Below are 22,010 nucleotides of genomic sequence, written 5' to 3' on the forward strand. Positions count from 1 at the left end.
GTATGCAATCCATTCCTTACCATCTTGCGCAATATTGTTAAATGCATTACAAGTTTGCACCAACATTTCCATTCCTATGCAGAGCAAATGTGCTTGCGTTGCAGACTTGACGACACATGGCAGCTGGGGACGGACCACATCTTGTTGTCTCTGGGAAATTGGACAGCGTGATGCACTCACTTCCAAATGTCATTTCGGACGAGACTGACTTTATGACCAAAATTATCCTATTTACACTTTAAAATGAATATTTCGATGCGACATAGGCCATTTATAAACAGAGGTTGGTTCTAGGAGGTAGTTCCCCTTTAATGACCTATAATGTCCGTTTCTATGTATAACATGGATCATTTCTTCAAAAGTAGCAGAGAGCCTACTCTGGAAATGTGATGTGTTTAAAGAGTATATTGTTCCAAATGATATGTCTAAAAATGAACAAAATCAAAGGGTACTTTTGAGATAATAATAATGATAATGGCCACTTTCATCATGACTTTCAAAACAATTGTTTGTGATACAAAATGTTAAAAGCATGTTCAACACCCTTCCTCCCAATTAAGTATTTATGTGAGAATTGCCGGAACAATCTGAGATAGTAAAAGGCAGAAGCTGACGCACACCCAAACGTTATTTGTAGAGGTGCTGACTAACAGAGACTAAACTACAAAAAGAAAGGAAGGAAGTCGCACACTAATTTTGCTCTAATGTTCGGGAGCAAAATAAAAGTGGGCCACTATTTTTTATAGAACAATCTGAGATACCAGAATCGCTGCATAGTCAAAAGTAGTGCATTATATAGGGAATAAGGTGAGATATGGGACGCACAAACTGACAACCAGGCTCATGTAAAAAGTAATTGATCCCCTCTCACTATGTCTCCCATACACACTTTTCACTACGGTATCACCAGTCCTGGCCAAGTCACTATGGGCCAGCATTACAACAGTGGTGACCATGGTTACCAGCAGAGGAAAATTGGGTTAAAGTGAATGACAGTTCCCTGAACAGTCCCAGCAGTGCTTTCTCTCCCAAACGCAGCAGCCATGCTGTGTGTGATGTACAGATAATGAACCTTCCTTTATTCCAGAGAACAATAAGTTCTTTCAATAGTGACATGTAAATGGATGATATTGAGTAAAGGTCTACACACTCAAACGCCCATGGGATTCGACAACATGTTGCCATGTTTAATTCAAAATCTTGTATCTTGTTAAGTGTGTACTATATGGTTTACATAAGATTCAATCTGTGTGTGTGATCTTCAGCGAAGAGTGTGTGTAGAAGCCTGGTGCACCGTGCTTACATCATGTACATGAATGAACTAGCACGGCTCAAGGACAGTACAATTTCACAGCCAATTTCTCATTCACGCACAAAGACGAACACACCACTTGTTGCCGTGTGCGAGCCGGCTCTTGACAGACGCAGCTGACACTCCCGAACACCGTCTCCGACGTCAGCCTCATACTATATCAGCACTCCGCTCTCACCCTCCCTCATCTCATCCTTGGCGCTCACACAATATCTCTGTCCTCACATACGCTTCGCTCTACCTGTCGCTCTCATTATCTTCTCCACCTCTTTTCTCACCCGTCTCTCTCCTCTCATTCCTGTCCTCACAAACACTCTCTCCTCTCGCTCTCATAATTGTGTCTTCTCCACCGCTCTCCTCTCATCAGTCTCTCCCCACCTCTGTCCTTTCATCCCTGCCCCCACCACCAACACCACCTTACACAAGAACATACAGTGCCCTTCGTAATTGGGACAGTGAAGCATTTTCTTATTTTGGCACTATACACCAAAAGTTTGGATCTTAAATCAAACAATTACTTTGGATGTTAAAAGTGCAAACTTTCAGCTTTAATTTTAGGGTATTTTCATCCATATCGGGTGAACCATTTCAAAATTACCCACATTTTAGGGGAGCAAAAGTATTGGGACAAATTCACTTAAATGTGTATTAAAGTAGTAAAATATTGAGTATTTGGTCTCAATCATAGCATGCAATGACTACAGTACATCAAGCTTGTGACTCTACAAATTTGTTGGATGCGTTTGCTGTTTGTTTTAGTTGTTTCAGACTATTTTTTGCCCAATAGAAATGAATGGTAAATAATGTAGTGTGTCATTTTGGAGACACTTTTATTGTAAATGTTTCTAAACACTTCTACATGAATGTGGATGCTACCAGGACAATCCTGAATGAATCGTGAATAATGATGAGTGAGGAAGTAATAGATGCACAAATATCTTACCTCCCAAAAAATGCTAACCTTCCCTGTTATTGTAATGGTGAGCGGTTAGCATGTCTTGGGGATATAATATAAAATGCTAACCTTCCCTGTTATTGTAATGGTGAGAGGTTAGCATCTCTTGGGTTGGGGGTATGATATAAAATGCTAACTTTCCCAGTTATTGTAATGGTGAGCGGTTAGCATGTCTTGGGGGTATGATATAAAATGCTAACCTTCCCAGTTATTGTAATGGTGAGCGGTTAGCATGTCTTGGGGGTATGATATAAAATGCTAACCTTCCCAGTTATTGTAACGGTGAGCGGTTAGCATTTCTTGAGGTTATGATATTTGTGCTTCTACTACTTTCTCACTATTTATTGACAATTCATTCAGGATTATCCGTAATCATGGTAGCATCCGCATGTAGAAGTGCTTAGAAAGATATTCTATTCTTATTTACTAAGATTTTAATAAAAGTGACTCCAAAATGACACAATACATTATTTACCATTCATTTCTATTGGGCACAAAATTATATTTTTACTACTCTAATACATTTAAGTGAATTTGTCACAATACTTTTGCTCCCCTAAAATGTGGGGACTATGTACAAAAAGTGTAATTTTGAAATGGTTCACCCGATATGGATGAAAATACACCCTCAAATTAAAGCTGACAGCCTGCACTGTAAACTCATAGTCATTGTTCGTTTTCAAATCTAAAAAGTTTTGAAGTACAGAGCCAAAAGAAGAAAAAAAATGTCACTGTCCCAATAATTACGGAGGGCACTGTATCTACAGAAGCTACCTCAGAACAGAAGGGTCACTTTATGCAACTACACTAAATGACCAAAAGGTATGTGGACACCTGCTCGTCGAACATCTCTCATGCGCATTAATATGGAGGTGGTCCCCCCTTTGCTGCTATAAAAGCCTCCACTCTTCTGGAAAGGCTTTCCACTAGATGTTGGAACATTGCTGGAACTTGCTTCCATTCAGCCACAAGAGCATTAGTGAGGTTGGGCAATGATGTTGGGCGATTAGGCCTGGCTCACAGTCAGCGTTCCAATTCATCCCAAAGGTGTTCGATGGGGTCAGGGCTCTGTGCAGGCCAGTCAAGTTCATCCACAAGAGGTCGACAAACCATTTCTGTATGGACCTCGCTTTGTGCACGGGGGCATTGTCATGCTGAAACAGGAAAGAGCCTTCCCCAAACTGTTGCCACAAAGTTGGAAGCACAGAAACGTCTAGAATGTCATTGTATGCTGTAGCGTTAAGATTTCCCTTCATTGGAACTAAAGGGCCAAGCCCAAACCATGAAAAACAGCCCCAGATCATTATTCCTCCACCACCAAACTTCACAGTTGGCACTATGCAATGGGGAAGGTAGCGTTCTCCTGGCATTAGCTAAACCCAGATTCGGACTGCCAGATGGTAACGTTTGATTCATCACTCCAGAGAACGCCACTGCTCCAGAGTCCAATGGCGGCGATCTTTACACTACTCTAGCCGACGCTTGGCATTGCGCATGGTGATCTTAGGCTTGTGTGCGGGTGCTCGGCCATGGAAACCCTTTTCATGAAGCTCCCAACGAACAGTTCTTGTGCTGAAGTTGCTTCCAGAGGCAGTTTGGAACTCGTTAGTGAGTGTTGCAACTGAGGACAGACAATTTTTATAGACAAGCTCTATTCCGTTTATTTTTTATCCTGAAAAACTACCCAGTCCTTAACGATTACAAGCATAACCATAACATGATGCAGCCACCACTATGCTTCAAAATATGGAGAGTGGTACTCGGTAATGTGTTGTACATAATACTTTGTATTGAGGACAAAAATGGAATAGCTTTGCCACATTTTTTCAGTGTCTTGTTGCAAACAGGATGCATGTTTTGGAATATTTTGTATTCTGAATAGCCATCTTTCTTTTCACTCTGTCAATTAGGTTAGTATTGTGGAGTAACTACAATGTTGTTGATCCATCCTCAGTTTCCTCCTATTACAGCCATGATACTGTAACTGTTTTAAAAAGTCACCATTGGCCTCATGGTGAAATTCCAGAGCGGTTTCCTTCCTCTCTGGCAACTGAGTTAGGAAGGATGCCTGTATCTTTGTAGTGAATGGGTGAATTAAGACACCATCCCAAGTGTAATTAATAACTCCACCATGCTCAAAGGGATATTCAACGTCTACCAATAGGTGCCCTTCTTTGCGAGGCATTGGAAAACCTAACTACCGAGATTTGTGTGTATTGTTGTCAAATTGTTAGATATTACTGCACTGTTGGAGCTAGAAACACAAGCATTTCACTACACCAGCAATAACATCTGCTAAACACGTTGTAGCGGGTTCAAGTCACCAAGTTCAATAACCAAACACGCACAAGGAGCACAACTAGAATGCAAATGGGGAGTTTATTAGGGAGTTTTGCACACTGGGGAAAAGGGGGGAATTCACCAACCATTTCACAGTGCACAATCTGTTCTCGTTGTCCGTTCCGTTCTCCAGGGGTAATGCTCACACTTGGGTCCTCAGCCAAACCGGTTTGGTACAGTGGGGGTAATCAGACAGTCCAGGTCACAACGGGTAATCACACAGATATTTCTCTCTTGTCACACTCTTCATAACACACGCTTCCCTCTCCGTTCTCTGCCCCTTTGTGCAGGCCGCTTCCTCTTTTATCCCTAAGCACTCCCTGGCTTAATGATCCACCGGCTCGCCTCGTTGGGGCAGGAAGTCCATATAATGTCTCAGGGGTGGAGCCAGCGGGCTGCAAGGTATCACCCTTCAAACACCACTCCCTGCCGTCTGCCACAACGTGTATGTGACCAATAACATTTCATTTGATCTTTATGTTTGAATCTGTGTTTGAAATTCACTGCTCGACTGAGGGACCGTAGATAATTGTAGATGTGGCGTACAGAGGTGAGGTAGTCATTCAAAAATCATGTTAAACACTTATTGCACACAGAGCGAGTCCATGCAACTTAATATGTGCCTTGTAAAGCACATTTTTACTCCTGAATTTATTTAGGCTTGCCATAACAAAGAAGTTTAATTATTAACTCAAGACATTTCAGCTTTTCATTAATTTGTCTAAATTAAATGTGATATTATAGGGTAGTGTGTGTAGGCCAGTGACAAAAAAAAAGATGTGAATACTTTCTGCAGGCACGGTATATTGTAAAGTGCTTTCTGTCTTTGCCATAGGTGCTTTTAAAAGGAGCTGTGTGTCTCAGAGACCTGCACAACTCCTTGAGAGAATACAGTACATTCCTCCCCTGAAGCTGTAGGCTCTTCTGTTCTCTGATTTCTTCTTCTTTCCCTCTTCTGCTCTCTCTCTCCTCTCCATTTTTTTCCCTACCTCTCTCCTCTCTCACACTGTCCTCTTTTCTCTGTTCCAGCTCCCCTCTCCTTCTGCCCGCTACTCTCCTCCTCTCATCTTCGGTCCTCTCCTCTCTTGCCCGAGGTTTTGATTTGCAATGTCTGAGCACTAGGAGTGTGTGTGTGTGCGTGCGTTGAGAAGAATGCCATGTAATTGCCTCAAATTACAAATGACAAATTCCAACCTTAGACTTAAAATAGCTTAATGTCAAAATTATAACATATTAAGTTTGTATATGAGACCTGCATTTTCACTCCCATACCATTAGCATCACAGCAACTCATTTCCAGGGAGACGGGCATGGTTTCTGCTCCAGTTCAGAAGTTGATGACACCCTAGGTGACTATTGCTGCATGTTAACCGTTGCCGACAGTGATGGTGTTGATGAGTAGTGATTAAATGTCAGAGAGGTGGTGATTGACAAAGTGATGCAGCCATGTAATGATTACCCATGCTCTCCTCCTCACCCAGCAATTAGCCAGACGCAATCACAGTGTGTGACATGCGAGCACGCAAAAGGTACACGCGCACACAAGGACATACACGAGAGGGAGTTGACTGTGTACATCACCAATCAGTGCCTGAGCGTGTGATGACACACACTCACTGACCCTCTACTTTTTTCCTTATCTTCCCGAGCCTGAACATCTGTCTCCACCCTTTGGAGTCTACTTGTTCCTCTCAAGGTTTCTTCCTTCTAGGAAGCTTTTTCTTGCCAATGTGCCAAAACCTGCTCTTCAAGGAATTACTATAAATCACTTTCTAAAGGGCTATATAAAATAAATAGAGTTTGGTTGACTGAATAATTCATAACTACTTAACCAAGAGTCGTCATGGCAGAAATGACAGCGTGCTATTGTTCAGTCATCATCTCCTTAGCTTCTGAAATGTAAGCTGTAATTTAAACTAGCTAGGGTCGAGTCACCCGGTCACAGTTAAATACCATTCCTCCCTTACCCAACCACTCAGAACAATAATGGGATGCTTCATCTGCTACTGCTGGTCACTGACTAGCTGTTCAAGGTTTTCAGGTCCACTGGCATTAAAGGCTCTAGCCTAACAGAAACTCAGCAGACCCCAAGTTAGAAAGGGAATAGAAATTGATTTCTGGTGGGTGTGATGTTTCTGTAGAAGAAAAACAGCTTTCAGAGATGGGGAAGAGGTGCAGAGGGAAAATGTGAGTCACTGTGACAGTGTTTCTTATTTGTGTGTGTTTGTAGATTTGAGTTGGAAATTAGGGCTATTCGGAAAAACCCTTTCCTTAGTAACATCAATGATACAGTGTGACAGCTCGTCGGGGATACCTTTTCAAGTTGCCTACTAGTGAATGATTCCTCTATACCTCAATCTCTTCAGGGTGTGTATTCATAAACAGGGCTCGAAAAAAAAAGAATAATATTGACTGAGCTTACCTGAATGGACAAGTAACGAAAATCACACAAAAATGTTGATTTCTAACAATTAAACAATTGGATCAAAGTGTCCTAAGGATGCGATGCGTTGTGCACTGTCAACTCCCAATCTCTGCAGAGAGACACTTGTGTCTATCAGTGTGTAGGCTGCAAGTAGCGTACAGAGTTTGGGCAAAATCAATTGAGCCGCAAGTTGGACTGGCTCGTCTTAAGTCTCTTTAGTCCCGTGGCCCGCTGTATTTTTTACCTCAGTTGTCAAACGTGTGTATCCTACTCTTGTTAGTGTTATCTCTGGGAGATGGCGGTCTAATAAACATTTTCTACAAGCACCGAAAGCTGGCCAGGCACCAGGAAAGCACCACATCCGTCCACTACCACACCTTGGACCAGCTGCTAAAATGGCAGCATACAAGGCGAGAAGGATAAGAAAATTCATTCCGATCTGGAAGGAGGAGTTTCCATAGTTTTGACATGACACGGAGGGAGATGTCATGTACTGCTTGACGTGTCAGGATTTCCCCGGGATTGCAGACATGTAACTTAATCAATATAGTTTTAACTGTTCTAGCGAATGTTGATTTTAGCAACCCGTTACCGACTGACAGGTTCAAGTTGGATAGCTATAAGTTATCTAGCTAGCTAACGTTAGCATAGAAGGCAGGCTAATGTTACTTGCCAGTCAATTAGCCAACAACAGGTTACATTGATCAGCTAATGCTAGCTATGCAGGGATAGTTTGGGATTTTGTCAATTAAGCCCTTTACCTACTTCCCCAGTGAGATTAACTCACGGATAACATGTTTATGTCTGCATGCAGCTTGAAGGTAGTTGATAACTAGTGTTAGCGCAATTGCTAAGTAGCGTAAACGCGCTAAAGTTAGTTAGCATTGGCTTGCGAAACTACGTCTCTAGACTAGAATAACCAAATGTGACAAATAGTGGTAGGCCTACATATTTTTTTTGCAGCTATTTGCTAAACTGGGCCTGAAATTTCAAATGGGTTCCCCTGACAAACTAATTGTATCAAACAAATTAAGTGGTTGAAGAATGCAGCCTTTTAATGTCAATTAAGGAACTTCTAAACTATGAGAATTTGCTTTCTTTTATTATTTTGTGTTGGGACAGCCTGCAGAACATAGAATAGAATATGAACAACACACTGCCAGCTTTAAGGGAATAACACTTTTCCCAAGTGGGGTCCCCTGCATTTTCCATTGTAAATTTGGGGTGTTGCAGAAAACATTTGGGGACAATTGGGTTATACTAATGCATTCCAACTTATTTCCATTTCAGGTCCTCCTCCTTGTACAAAGGAACAAGTGCTTTCAGGTACGACACTCATCTCACGCCACCAGCAAGCGCCACCAATCAACAAAGGCTGCAGCGTTGGCGAGATGGAGGGATACTCCACTACCACGTGTCCTCTGAGGCGTCCAGCCGATGGAGGAGACAATGTTGGTCAATATGACCAACATCATGCATACGGTCTACTACGGGGCCAAAGACGAGCGCCCGTTCACAAATCTTCATGGCCTCATCCACAGGACTGGAGGGAAGCTTCCTGAATGATTTTACAAAACATTCCTTTATCTACAGCCATAATCAAGAGCAAGCAAAGACGCATTGGTTCAGTGTTTTTTGTTGTTTCTATCCAACACCTGACTCCCATCAGCTTTATTGCGGAAATCTACGATATGGAGAGGGAGAAGCTCATGGAAAAGCTTACTCAAGCTAGATATTTCTCAATAATGATTGATGGGGCAACAGAAACAGCAACGCTCGGAAATTAGCATGTGCATGTCCGCTTCGTGGCCAAGTGTGTGAATGTGGTTTGTCAAGGATGAAAAGGATCAAAACAGACTGGAGGTCGATTGTGTCTACCGCACAACCGCAGAGGCTCATGTTCCTGTTGGTTGAGGGTCCTCCCTTAGAAGACATTGATGCTGCCGTAGCTGCCCGAAGACGGTGGTCTTCAAGTCTGAGAACACGTAGACCAGGGTTCAACCCCTAGTATCCCAGACAACAGCAACAGAGGGGAGACGACAAGTTGGAGGAGTGCAAAGAGCGAGATGATCTGGAGGACTGGTCCACATACACCCACGTGTCTGTGTATCTCGGTCTACATGTCTGCCTGCCTGCTAGGATGATATACAGGAAGGTGAAACTTATTTAAAGCAGTACACGTAGGTCTACACCATGTCCGACTTCCTTAGCAAGTCCTTTAAGTACTGTAGATACATATAAACTCAGCAAAAAAAGAAACGGCCCTTTTTCAGGACCCTGTCTTCCAAAGATAGTTCGTAAAAATCCAAATAACTTCATAGATCTTCATTGTAAAGGGTTTAAACGCTGTTTCCCATGCTTGTTCAGCATTGAAGGTCCTCAAGAACACAGTGACCTCCACATCATTCTTAAATGGAGGAAGTTTGGAACCACCAAGACTCTTCCTAGAGCTGGCCACCTGGCCAAACTGAGCAATCGGGGGAGAAGGGCCTTGGTCTGGGAGGTGACCAAGAACTCGATGGTCACTCTGACAGAGCTCCAGAGTTCCTCTGTGGAGATAAGGGAACCTTCCAGAAGGACAACCATCTCCGCAACATTCCACCAATCAGGCCTTTACGGTAGATTGGCCAGATGGAAGCCACTCCTCAGTAAAAGGCACATGACAGCCCACTTGGAGTTTGCCAAAGGCACCTAAAGGACTCTCAGACCATGAGAAACAAGATTCTCTGGTCTGATGAAACCAAGATTGAACTCTTTGGCCTGAATGGCAAGCATCACGTCTGGAGGAAATCTTGTACCATCCCTACGGTGAAGCACGGTGGTGGCAGCATCATGCAATGGGGATGTTTTTCAGCGGCAGGGACTGGGAGACTAGTCAGGATCGAGGCAAAGATGAACGGAGCAAAGTACAGAGAGACCCTTGATGAAAACCTGCTCGAGCGCTCAGGACCTAAGACTGGGCCAAGGTTCACCTGCAAACAGGACAACGACCCTAAGCACACAGCCAAGACAACGCAGGAGTGGCTTCGGAACAAGTCTCTGAATGTCCTTGAGTGGCTCAGCCAGAGCTCAGACTTGAACCCGATTAAACATATCTGGAGGGACCTGAAAATAGCTGTACAGCGACGCTCTCCATCCAACCTGACAGAGCTTGAGAGGATCTGCAGAGAAGAATGGGAGAAACTCCCCAAATACAGGTTTGCCAAGCTTGTAGCATCATACCCAAGAAGACTCAAGGCTGTAATCGTTGCCAAAGGTGCTTCAACAAAGTACTGAGTAAAGGGTCTGAATAAATATGATCAGTTTATTAAAAAATATATATATTTGCAATAAATTCTAAAAACCTGTTTTTGCTTTGTCACTATGGGGTATTGTGTGTAGATTGAGGAAAAAAAAATATTTCATCCATTTTAGAATAAGGCAGTAACCTAACAAAATGTGGAAAAAGTCAAGGGTTCTGAATGCTTTCCGAATGCACTGTATGGAAAAATATGTTTAAAAAAATGGAACCAACCAATTTGTCGAAATTACAGACGACTCTCGGTATTATACGATAATCAATCAATTCTGCCCCACAAGGAAAAATCTGAATGAATTCACTGATATCACTGATTAACTTTATTGTATGTAGATTTAAGTTTGTTATAGTTTCCATACTGTTGGAGAGTTAGGGGTTGTCCACTGTTATTAAAATAAAATCGAATCGCATCTGTCAATAGTATTTTTTTTTAACTACAGAATTTTCAGTATTTTTTGCTATTGGACAAGTAAATAATCAATCCCACTTATCAGTACTCTTTCACTGCCGACTACACCACATTGGATTTCTGGCTGAGAGTTACGAAGCGACATTATTCTCTTCATGCAAAGACTCAATCATGGACACTCTTACTGACAGTTGTGGCTGCTTTGCGTGATGTATTGTTCTCTCTACCTTCTTGCCCTTTGTGCTGTTGTCTGTGCCCAACAATGTTTGTACCCTGTTTTGTGCTGCTACCATGTTGTGCTGCTGCCATGTTGTGTTGCTACCATGTTGTTGTCATGTTGTGTTGCTACCATGCTGTGTTGTCATGTGTTGCTGCCATGCTATGTTGTCATCTTAGGTCTCTCTTTATGTAGTGTTGTCTCTCTTGTCGTGATGTGCGTTTTGTCCTATATTTTTTATTTGATTTATTTTTAATCCCAGGCCCCCATCCCCGCAGGAGGCCTTTTGGTAGGCCATCATTGTAAATAAGATTTTGTTCTTAACTGACTTGCCTAGTTAAATAAAGGTTACCTAATTAAAAGAATGACAGGCTGGATGCTTCTCTGCTTTTAGCATTTCATGCGCTGCTCTCACTGTAAATGTTAGCCAATCAACATTTGGCTCGCGACAGTTTGAGGCAGCAGATCTGATCTAACCCCAGGCAATTATTATCAAATGAATCAGAGTAGAGGATTCGCACACCTCTACTTTCACTGATAAAAAGTCCTCGTAGAGAAAAGTACATTAAGAGATTGGCCCACACACAGATATTGACACACAGTCATGCACATTAGGGTTGAGCGGTATCCATATGGTCATACCTTCATACCGTTTCTGTACCATAATAGGGTATACAGTATCACCGGCAGTGCACACAAGGGGGCACCATTTATTTCCATTAAAAAAAAAATATATGCTAACAAAGTACTAGCAAATTCCCATAGCATTCGCTAGCTAAATGCTAACAAGAGTATGTGAACGTAAACAAATTGCAAGGACAGACGCACGCCACAGCTCATAAAGTTTTACAACTATCTCAAAGGGTTTCCTGCGGTATTGAAAGTCATACCGTGGCTATTTAAAAATACCTTGGTATACCGTAGATCAGCCAAGCCTAACAGTCAGTTTACATCAGTGTGTAGTGGAGGAACAAGGAAGTACAAGTACCTTTACTCGAGTAGCGTTTGGGTGGCAGGTCGAAGGGCACAGGAAATGAGGTAGAGGAAGTGGTGGCAGGAAACACATCCATCTGGACGGGAAAGGTACTCATGCTCTGAGAGGAAAAAAATACAGACCCGAAATAATTATTTAGTATTTAACAAGATGAACCTTCATTTCAACACATAGGTAGGAAAGGACAACAAAAAAGATGAAACACTATTCCGACCAATCCATCATCATCATCATCAAGCTCAGTAAAATCTCATTGGAATGAGCGCACCTCTTGCTCTCTCCTGTCACATAGAAAGGCTAGGTCAATAAGTTTCCCTGTCTCCTTTGCTTCATAGCCACTGGTTTGTACAATTAGTCAATGACATTGCATTCACTTACTGACTACAGCAGGGCTTGGCAACATGTTATGTGTTGGAACTGGAACTAAATCATTCACATACTGTGTTGCTGGCCCATGACCCATATCAAGCTAGCACAGATTAATTATCATGAAGGAAAGGAGACAAGGGAACAGAACGAAAACTAATAGAATGTAGTCTAACTCTCTGTCAGTGTCTAAACGTGGTCCAGTAGAGACAAAAATAAGACCCTGGACGTGAATTACCAGCGGAGACATTTATCTGTGCGCTACACACTGCTCCCTCCAGCTGCTACGGCAACATGATTTCGCAAATGAGGCAGGACCTCATTGGCTCATAAGTACGGTGAAGCTGAGAAATGCTCATGGCGTCTCCTTGGGCAGGACAGAGATGGGTTTTCAGGGGAGAATTACCCCTGAAGTTATTCAGGACGCAGTATGGATGCTACAGACAGCAGGGTTGGATGGGAGCATATCTGTCCACTGCAGATGACAATTAAATAAGGTAAAGCCGTCACTGTTATGGCAAAACAAATGGTTTCTGTCAAATGAGAGAACGCGAAGTGGATGTAATTAGTCAAACTGATTGATTGATCACACTTTAAAAATTGTGTTCAAAATCTTTTCTTTATAGAGTGATGGTCAAAAGAGTCCATATTAGGCCTCCCGAGTGACGCAGTGGTCTAAGGCACTGCATCGCAGTGCTAGCTGTGCTACTAGAGACTCTGGGTACGAGTCCAGGCTCTGTCGCAGAAGGCCGCAACCGTGAGACCCATGGGGCGGTGCACAATTGGCCCAGCATCGTCTAGGTTAGGGGGAGGTTTTGGCCGGAAGGGATGTCCTTGTCCCATCTCGCACTAGCGACTCCTGTGGCGGGCCGGGCGCAGTGCACGCTGACACGGTCGCCCTGTGCACAGTGTTTCCTCCGACACATTGGTGTGGCTGGCTTCCGGGTTAAGTGGGCATGGTGTCAAGAAGCAGTGCGGCTTAGTTGGGTTGTGTTTCGGAGGACGCATGGCTCTCGACCTTCGCCTCTCCCGAGTCCGTACGGGAGTTGCAGCGATGAGACAAGATTGTAACTACCAATTGGATATCATGAAATGGGGAGAAAAAGAGGTTAAAAAAAAGTAAAGTCCATATTTTGAAAGAGGAAGTAAAGTACTTTAGCATTAGTTTTCGTTTCAGTCTCCACTAACCCAAGCTAATTGTATGGATTTTTTCCCTATCAATAATGTCAAATTAACAGCTGTACATAAAGACTCATGTGAAGGCCAAATTACAGAGGAGGAACCTCTTGAACCTCTCTTAACTCTTCAGTCATATGACAGTATACCTATTTGCTTATAGCGACCTGTTTTTTAAAAATTATATAAGCAAAAAATGTTTTTGATTTGGAATGGCAAACCAGACAAAATTAAAAGGGCCTTTTATGTAATGAATATCATAGAGGGCAGAAATTAATAAATATTAAAGCATTAGACCTCTCACTAAAGGCGTCAGTCATACAAAAGTTATACTTAAATCCGAACTGGTTCTCTAGCAAATTAGTAAGAATGTCTCACCCCATGTTCAAGAATGGCCTTTTTCCTTTTATTCAGATTACAACAGCTCACTTTCGGTTATTTTAAAACAAAAACTCCCCAAAATATATATACTGTATATTTTTTAAACAAGCCATAGAAAGTTGGTTGCAATTTCAGTTTAATCCACCTGAAAAGACAGAACAAATAATACAACAAATAGTGGTTAAACTCAAATATACTAATTGATTAAAAAATATATATTTTTCGATAAGGTTTAAAAACAAAGGTATAATATTTGTAAATTATATCATAAATAGGACTGGTGGAGTCATGTAGGGGTGGCAGGTAGCCTAGTGGTTAGAGCATTGGACTAGTAACCGAAAGGTTGCAAGATCGAATCCCCAAGCTGAACAAGGCAGCCCTTGAATAAGGCAATACTGTTCCTAGGCCGTCATTGTAAATAAGAATTTGTTCTTAACTGACTTGCCTAGTTAAATAAAAGGTCAAATAAAATGTCACACATGAAGCTAACACAAATATATGGAAATGTCTGCTCTACCCAAAATTACAACCAACTAATTGCAGCATTACCGCAAAAATGGTAAAGGCAAGTGGAAGGGGGAACAAGTAAGGAACTTGTCTGTCGGCCCTGCATTAAAGACCAAAATTGGTTAAAGAAAATGGTGATTAATAAAATGTATACCCATTTCATTTAAGGACCAAAAAATTGACAGCTGTGCCATACAGGTTGCAAAATAGTTGGGAAGAGATTTTCGTTGTATCGATTGCATGGCACATGGTTTATGAATTGACATTCAAAACAAAGCCGGATTCTATTTAAATTATACAAAATTCTTGCAACCAATAGAATATTATTTACATAGGGGACACAACCGTCCCATCTCTGCAGATTTTGCTGTGCAGAGTCATTAGATCATTTATTTTGGTACTGTCCATATGTAGCTGGTTTTTGATCACAGGTCCATGAATGGCTGAAGAATTGCAAGATTTACCTGGAGCTAACTCTGCAGATAGCAATACTAGGTTTTTGAAAAGTCAGTCAATCGATCAATAATATAATGTATGCAAAAATGTCTCTTTAATTTACAATCTGTAGAAACTATGAAGAATAGAAAGGTTCAGAACATTTGTGAAGCATCACAGCACTGTTGAAAAATATATGGCAAGTAAAAATCCAATATGGGTGTTGTTAATAACCCCTTTAAAAAAAAAAAAATCCCCTAAAATGTCATACCCAAATCTAACTGCCTGTAGCTCAGGTCCTGAAGCAAGAATATGCATATTCTTGGTACCATTTGAAAAGAAACACATTGAAGTTTGTGGAAATGTTAAAGGAATGTAGGAGAATATAACACATTAGATCTGGTAAAAGATAGTACAAAGAAAAACAAAGACAACATTTTATTTTGTACCATCATCTTTGAAATGCAAGAGAATGGCCATAATGTATTATTCCAGCCCAAGTGCAATTTAGACTTTGGCCACTAGATGGCATCAGTGTATGTGCAAAGTTTCAGACTGATCCAATGAACCATTGCATATCCGTTCAAAATGTTGATCAAGACTGCCCAAATGTGCCTAATTTGTTTATTAATAGCTTTATGTTCAAAACTGTGCACTCTCCTCAAACAATATCATAGTATCCTTTCACTGTAATATCTACTGTAAATTGGACAGTGCAGTTAGATTAACACGAATTTAAGCTTTCTGCCAATATCAGATATGTCTATGTCCTTGGAAAGTTTCTTGTTACTTACAACCTCATGCTAATCGCATTAGCCTACATTAGCCCAACCGTCCAGTGGAAGGGACACCGATCCCCGAAGAAGTAGATGGGAGTGGTTGAATGGAGCTGAATGGTGGGACTACTAACAACAAGATAACCAACGTAAAATATACTGTGTCTGTAAAATGTATATAGGTTCAAAATGTTTGTGAAATAGCACAGTTAAAAATATATGGCAAATAGAAATCAAACTGGATGGACATCAGAAATAGATGGGAGAGGTGGAACTTAGAGGAAGGCCAGGACTAAAAACAAACAAAATATAACTACTGTAAATTAGATTGTGTCCGTAAAATGTAGATAGTATGTATAAGCTGGAAGTAGAAGCCTAAGTGTTGTCGTTTATTAGTTTACTCCAATTAGGTGAGGGGTGGTAGGGTTGCGGAAAATAATAAAGAAAAATTTAATTTTAAAAAGATACACATACATAAACTCAACAACAACAAAAAAACGTCCTATTTTCAGGACCCGGCCTTTCAAAGATAGTTCGTAAAAATCCAAATAACTTCACAGATCTTCATTGTAAAGGGTCTAAACACTGTTTCCATGCTTGTTCAATGAACCATAAACAATGAATGAACATGCACCTGTGGAACGGTCATCAAGACACTAACAGCTTACAGACGGTAGGCAATTAAGGTCACAGTTATGAAAACTTAGAACACTAAAGAGGCCTTTCTACTGACTCTGAAAAACAACAAAAGAAAGATGCACAGGGTCCCTGCTCATCTGCGTGAACGTGCCGTAGGCATGCTGCAAGGAGGCATGAGGATTGCAGATGTGGCCAGCGCAATAAATTGCAATGTCCGTATTGTGAGCCGCCTAAGACAGTGCTACAGGGAGACAGGACAGACAGCTGATCGTCCTCGCAGTGGCAGACCACGTGTAACAACACCTGCGCAGGATTGGTACATACGAACATCACACCTGCAGGACAGGTACAGGATTACAACAACTGCCCGAGTTACACCAGGAACGCACAATCCCTCCATCAGTGCTCAGACTGTCCGCAATAGGCTGAGAGAGGCTGGACTGAGGGCTTGTAGGCCTGTAAGGCAGGTCCTCACCAGACATCACTGGCAACAACATTGCCTATGGGCACAAACACACCGTCGCTGGACCAGACAGGACTGGCAAAAGTGCTCTTCTCTGATGAGTCGCAGTTTTGTCTCACCAGGGGTGATGGTCAGATTTGCGTTTATCGTCGAAGGAATGAGCTTTACACCGAGGCATGTACTCTGGAGCAGGGTGGAGGGTCCGTCATGGTCTGGGGCAGTGTGTCACAGCATCATCGGACTGAGCTTGTTGTCATTGCAGGCAATCTCAACACTGTGCGTTACAGGGAAGACATCCTCCTCCCTCATGTGGTACCCTTCCTGCAGGCTCATCCTGACATGACCCTGCAGCATGACAATGCCACCAGCCATACTGCTCGTTTTGTGCGTGATTTCCTATAAGACAGGAATTTCAGTGTTCTGCCATGGCCAGCGAAGAGCCCAGATCTCAATCCCATTGAGCACGTCTGGGACCTGTTGGCTCGGAGGGTGAGGGCTAGGGCCATTCCCCCCAGAAATGTCCGGGAACTTGCAGGTGCCTTGGTGGAAGAGTGGGGTAACATTTCACAGCAAGAACTGGCAAATCTGGTGCAGTCCATGAGGAGGAGAGGCACTGCAGTATTTAATGCAGCTGGTGGCCACACCAGATACTGACTGTTACTTTTGATTTTGACCCCCCCCCCCCCCCCCCTTTGTTCTGGGACACATTATTCAATTTCTGTTAGTCACATGTCTGTGGAACTTGTTCAGTTTACGTCTCAGTTGTTGAATCTTATGTTCATACAAATATTTACAGATGTTAAGTTTGCTGAAAATAAACACAGTTGACAGTGAGAGGACATTTCTTTTTTGCTGAGTTTATATACACACACAGACACACACTACCGTTCAAAGGTTTGGGGTCACTTAGGAATGTCCTGGTTTTTGAAAGAAAAGCACATTTTCTGTCCATTAAAATAAAATAGATCAGAAATACAGTGTAGACATGGTTAATGTTGTAAATGACTAGTGTAGCTGGAAACGGGAGATTTTTTTTTTATATATATATTTTTATTTTTTATTTTATCCCCTTTTCTCCCCAATTTTCGTGGTATCCAATCGCTAGTAATTACTATCTTGTCTCATCGCTACAACTCCCGTACGGGCTCGGGAGAGACGAAGGTCGAAAGCCATGCGTCCTCCGAAGCACAACCCAACCAACCCAACTGCTTCTTTAACACAGCGCGCCTCCAACCCGGAAGCCAGCCGCACCAATGTGTCGGAGGAAACACCGTGCACCTGGCCCCCTTGGTTAGCGTGCACTGCGCCCGGCCCGCCACAGGAGTCGCTGGAGCGCGATGAGACAAGGATATCCCTACCGGCCAAACCCTCCCTAACCCGGACGACGCTAGCCCAATTGTGCGTCGCCCCACGGACCTCCCGGTCGCGGCCGGCTGCGACAGAGCCTGGGCGCGAACCCAGAGACTCTGGTGGCGCAGCTAGCACTGCGATGCAGTGCCCTAGACCACTGCGCCACCCGGGAGGCCCTGAAACGGCTGATTTTTAATGGAATATCTACATCGACGTACAGAGGCCCATTATCAGCAACCATCACTCCTGTGCTCCAACGGCACGCTGTGTTAGCTAATCCAAATTTATCATTTTAAAGGCTAATTGATCATTAGAAAACCCTTTTGCAATTATGTTAGCACAGTTGAAAACTGTTGTCCTGATTAAAGAAGCAATAAAACTGCCCTTCTTTAGACTAGTTGAGTATCTGGAGCATAAGCATTTGTGGGTTCGATTACAGGCTCAAAATGGCCAGAAACCAAGACATTTCTGAGAATTGAAGGATATTCCATGCGAAAAATTGCCAAGAAACTGAAGAAATTGTACAACGCTGTGTACTACTCCCTTCACAGAGCAGTGCAAACTGCAAACAGTAACATTGATGGAAGCTACAATCTTGCTGCAATATTAAAGCTGATCTACCCCCTAAAAAAAAGAAAAGAAAAAGAGCTTTCTCCATTCCGTCCGTCCGTCCATCCGTGAAGACAAACAGACAGACAGAGACTGTCAGACACCCTCAATCCCACACACGTTGTGCTGTACTGTTGCTACATCAAATCAAGGACAGGGACAGTCGGCTTTTGTCCCAGAGAATAGAACGACCGCACCGGGAGAAAGAGAAACAGAATACAGTTACAAAGACCAAGGGGGGCGAAATAAAGAGAAGAACACAGCGCCAAGTGAAGGATGTCTGCTATTCACAACACATAAAGGTCACGGTTACACTAACCTGCCTAGCGTCTTATTAAATGGACCTCGTTCTTTTAAATAGAAAAATACACAAAGAAGACTTGTCTTTTCAAGCAAGAAGTCTTTGTGCGACTGTCCCTACTCGAGGCACATCTGAGGTCTGAGGTGTTACTCTCAATGGTGTCCCTGAATGTCAGAAAGTTTAGATGACTAGCTATATTCTTTCATAAATGCTTTCATTTCTTTCTAGGGGAAAACCAGGAAGTCTTCTTTAATAGTGGGGGCTAGGCGCTTTGTTCTGGTCAGGTCAATGTTGAAGCTCTGGCCCTCTAAACCAGTGTCACCTCCACAACCATCATGTTGCTTAGCAACTGTTGAGGTAATTCTAAGGCAAGGGACAAATTACACTGTATGTGTGTGTGTGGTGTGTTGAAAGGCCCCTCTGTCTACATATGGAGGATAGTGGAGAGACATTCATTATCACATGTACATAAAAGGAGTATGTTTACCGAGCCCTAGAGTCTAGTATCCTAATTTATGATCCATGCGCATAACTCGAAAGCACATCTCCCTTGAACATCATTGTGTGTGTGCAAGAGTGCGTGTCACTTACGAAGGCAGAGGGCACATAGAGGACTCCCAGTTCGTATGACCGGACCATCACCTGTGTGTTGTTCTTCTCCAGAGCCCCCCACGCTGCTTTGGACAAGTTAGCACTGGGGACAGGAGAACACACACACATTCAATACAGGACACACGCACATAATATATAGAAAGTAGATTGAAAAATATGACGACAACTACGGCACATACATGCATTTTCCCCCCACATCGCACAAAATGATTAGTTGACGTCGTCCCGACATTTTGAAAAGGTTAGCGTGTCTTGTCTTCACATACGACACCAGAAGTAAAATGTCCCCTTAACGGGAAACCCTGTTGCGATTACGTCACCAAAGCCAAGTATTGACCCAAATCTACTGTAGAACTGTACTCAACTCAGATGAATAGTATTTTTGTCAGAAATGACAAAGTTCATCTGGTCACACTTTCTGTGGTTAAGAAGACACAGTATGACTGTTGTTCTAGGGACTTTGGATAATACATGATAATATGTTACTAAATTGCAACACCCACATCAGATCATAAAGAAAAGAGCCTCCATATGCTTTATTGACAACGGTGTACAGTGCATTCGGAAAGTATTCAGACCCCTTGACTTTTTCCACATTTTGTTACATTATAGATTTATTCTAAAATGGATTAAATAAAAAATTCCTCAATCTACACACAATACCCCATAACGACAAAGTGAAAACAGGTTTAGACATTTTTACAAAAGAATTTAAAAAATACAAAATTAAATACCTTATTTACATAAGTATTCAGACCCTTTGCTATGAGACTCGAAATTGAGCTCAGATGTATCCTGTTTCCATTGGTCATCCTAGAGATGTTTCTATAACTTGGAGTCAACCTGTTATAAATTCAATTGATTGAACATGATTTGGAAAGGCACACACCTGTCTATTGTGATGGAAAATGTTATGTTTGTGTAAATCAATTTAAATGAAACGCTATAAAAAATAATTCATAAAACTGAACAATAAAAAGGTACCCATAGAAGGTGAGAAGGCTATTCACTAATCGTATGGTGAGAAGACTAGGTGTCTATGCCGCTTAACAGGACACTATCACCGAACGTGTCTGAAGTATGATTCTGTATACGCATGGTTTAATCAAGACTTCCTACCAAAGAGCAGTAAACTCGATTAAGAATTTTTAGGACCGATTAAAATGTAGCATAGTGAAAACTAAGTGTTTATTTTCTTTCTTTTTTTATACATGTTTACCAATGATTGTGCATCTCTCCCTTTGAAAGGCTTCCTGAGGCAGGGGCCTTAGGAGAGAAGTTATTGAGACTGTGTACTATACAGTATAAAGGTACCCGGATCCCGCTGTTCAGGGAGCTCCCAAATTAAATAAGGCCTGGCCATTTTGTTTGTTTTTACCCTACACACTCCAGCACCCACACACAACCCACCTGTTATTGAATATTTGTTAGTGGTGTTAATACTGTGTTTTATTTATTGTGTGGGGTCTTTCTATTTTGGGTTTTAGTGGATGTTTCACAGGTTAGAAAGGATGCCCCTTAAAGGGCACACAAATAAAACAATTCTGAAGTATCTATTGTCCGAGATTCTCTTGATAAGAAATGTCTAAATAATGTCTGAGGTACAGGGAAAGAAAACGGAAAGCAACACTCACTTAATGAGGTTGAATGACCTCTGACCTCTGTTCTGACTTTCTGGTGATCACCCTCACTAGAAAGGCTAGTGACATTGAGTTACATTTAAATGTAATATGCTAACACTGATAATTGTGAAGAAGTTTACTAAAATTGTTATTCTGGCCTGTCTTCTCTCAAGGTTATGGCGAAGGTTACCACAGATGGTATTTAATGCATGGACGGGATAAATCGAACCAAGAACAGTGTGAGCCTCACCCCCTCTAACCGAGTGAAGTAATGGCGACAATGGCGTTCACTGTGGTCCTTCACCACTTCTACCGTGAGAACAGAGTCCAAGCCAGCAACCTGTACACAGCATCTAGTCGAAGCTATCAACTACCTTTTCTCTCATGCCATTTCCCCCAGGAGTGCGACATGAGTCCACGTGGATTGAGCATGAAGAGAGATCCCATACAAACTTCTCTGATGCTGCTGGTGTACTGATAGGAAAATGGACAAGACATAATGGATTGTGTTGAGGCACAGATCTTGGGAAGGGTACCATCATTCTTAAATTGAAGTTTGGAACCACCAAGACTCTTCCTAGAGCTGGCCGTCCGGGCCAAACTGAGCAATCGGTGGATAAGGGCCTTGGTCAGGAAGGTGACCAAGAACCCGATGATCACTCTGGCAGAGCTCCAGAGTTCCACTGTGGAGATGGAGAACCTTCCAGAAGGCAAACCATCTCTGCAGCACTCCACCAATCAGGCCTTTATGGAAGAGTGACCAGACAGAAGCCACTCCACAGTAAAAAGCACGACAGTCTGCTTGGAGTTTGCCAAAAGGCAC

At 42.3% G+C, this 22,010-nt stretch overlaps 1 protein-coding gene across 2 annotated transcripts in view; it reads right to left on the bottom strand.

Moving 5' to 3' along the window:
* Positions 1-22,010, bottom strand: part of tdp1 (tyrosyl-DNA phosphodiesterase 1) — a 79,083-nt gene that overhangs the window by 9,680 nt on the left and 47,393 nt on the right. For both annotated transcript variants that reach the window (XM_039009034.1, XM_039009035.1), the window contains 2 exons: positions 19,545-19,647; positions 11,945-12,050 (listed from right to left, as the gene is read on the bottom strand). In XM_039009034.1, the coding sequence (XP_038864962.1) occupies positions 11,945-12,050; positions 19,545-19,647 (209 nt within the window). The remainder of the gene's footprint in view (positions 1-11,944; positions 12,051-19,544; positions 19,648-22,010) is intronic.

This window comes from Salvelinus namaycush, chromosome 15 (assembly GCF_016432855.1).
Source record: "Salvelinus namaycush isolate Seneca chromosome 15, SaNama_1.0, whole genome shotgun sequence".
NCBI lineage: Eukaryota > Metazoa > Chordata > Actinopteri > Salmoniformes > Salmonidae > Salvelinus > Salvelinus namaycush.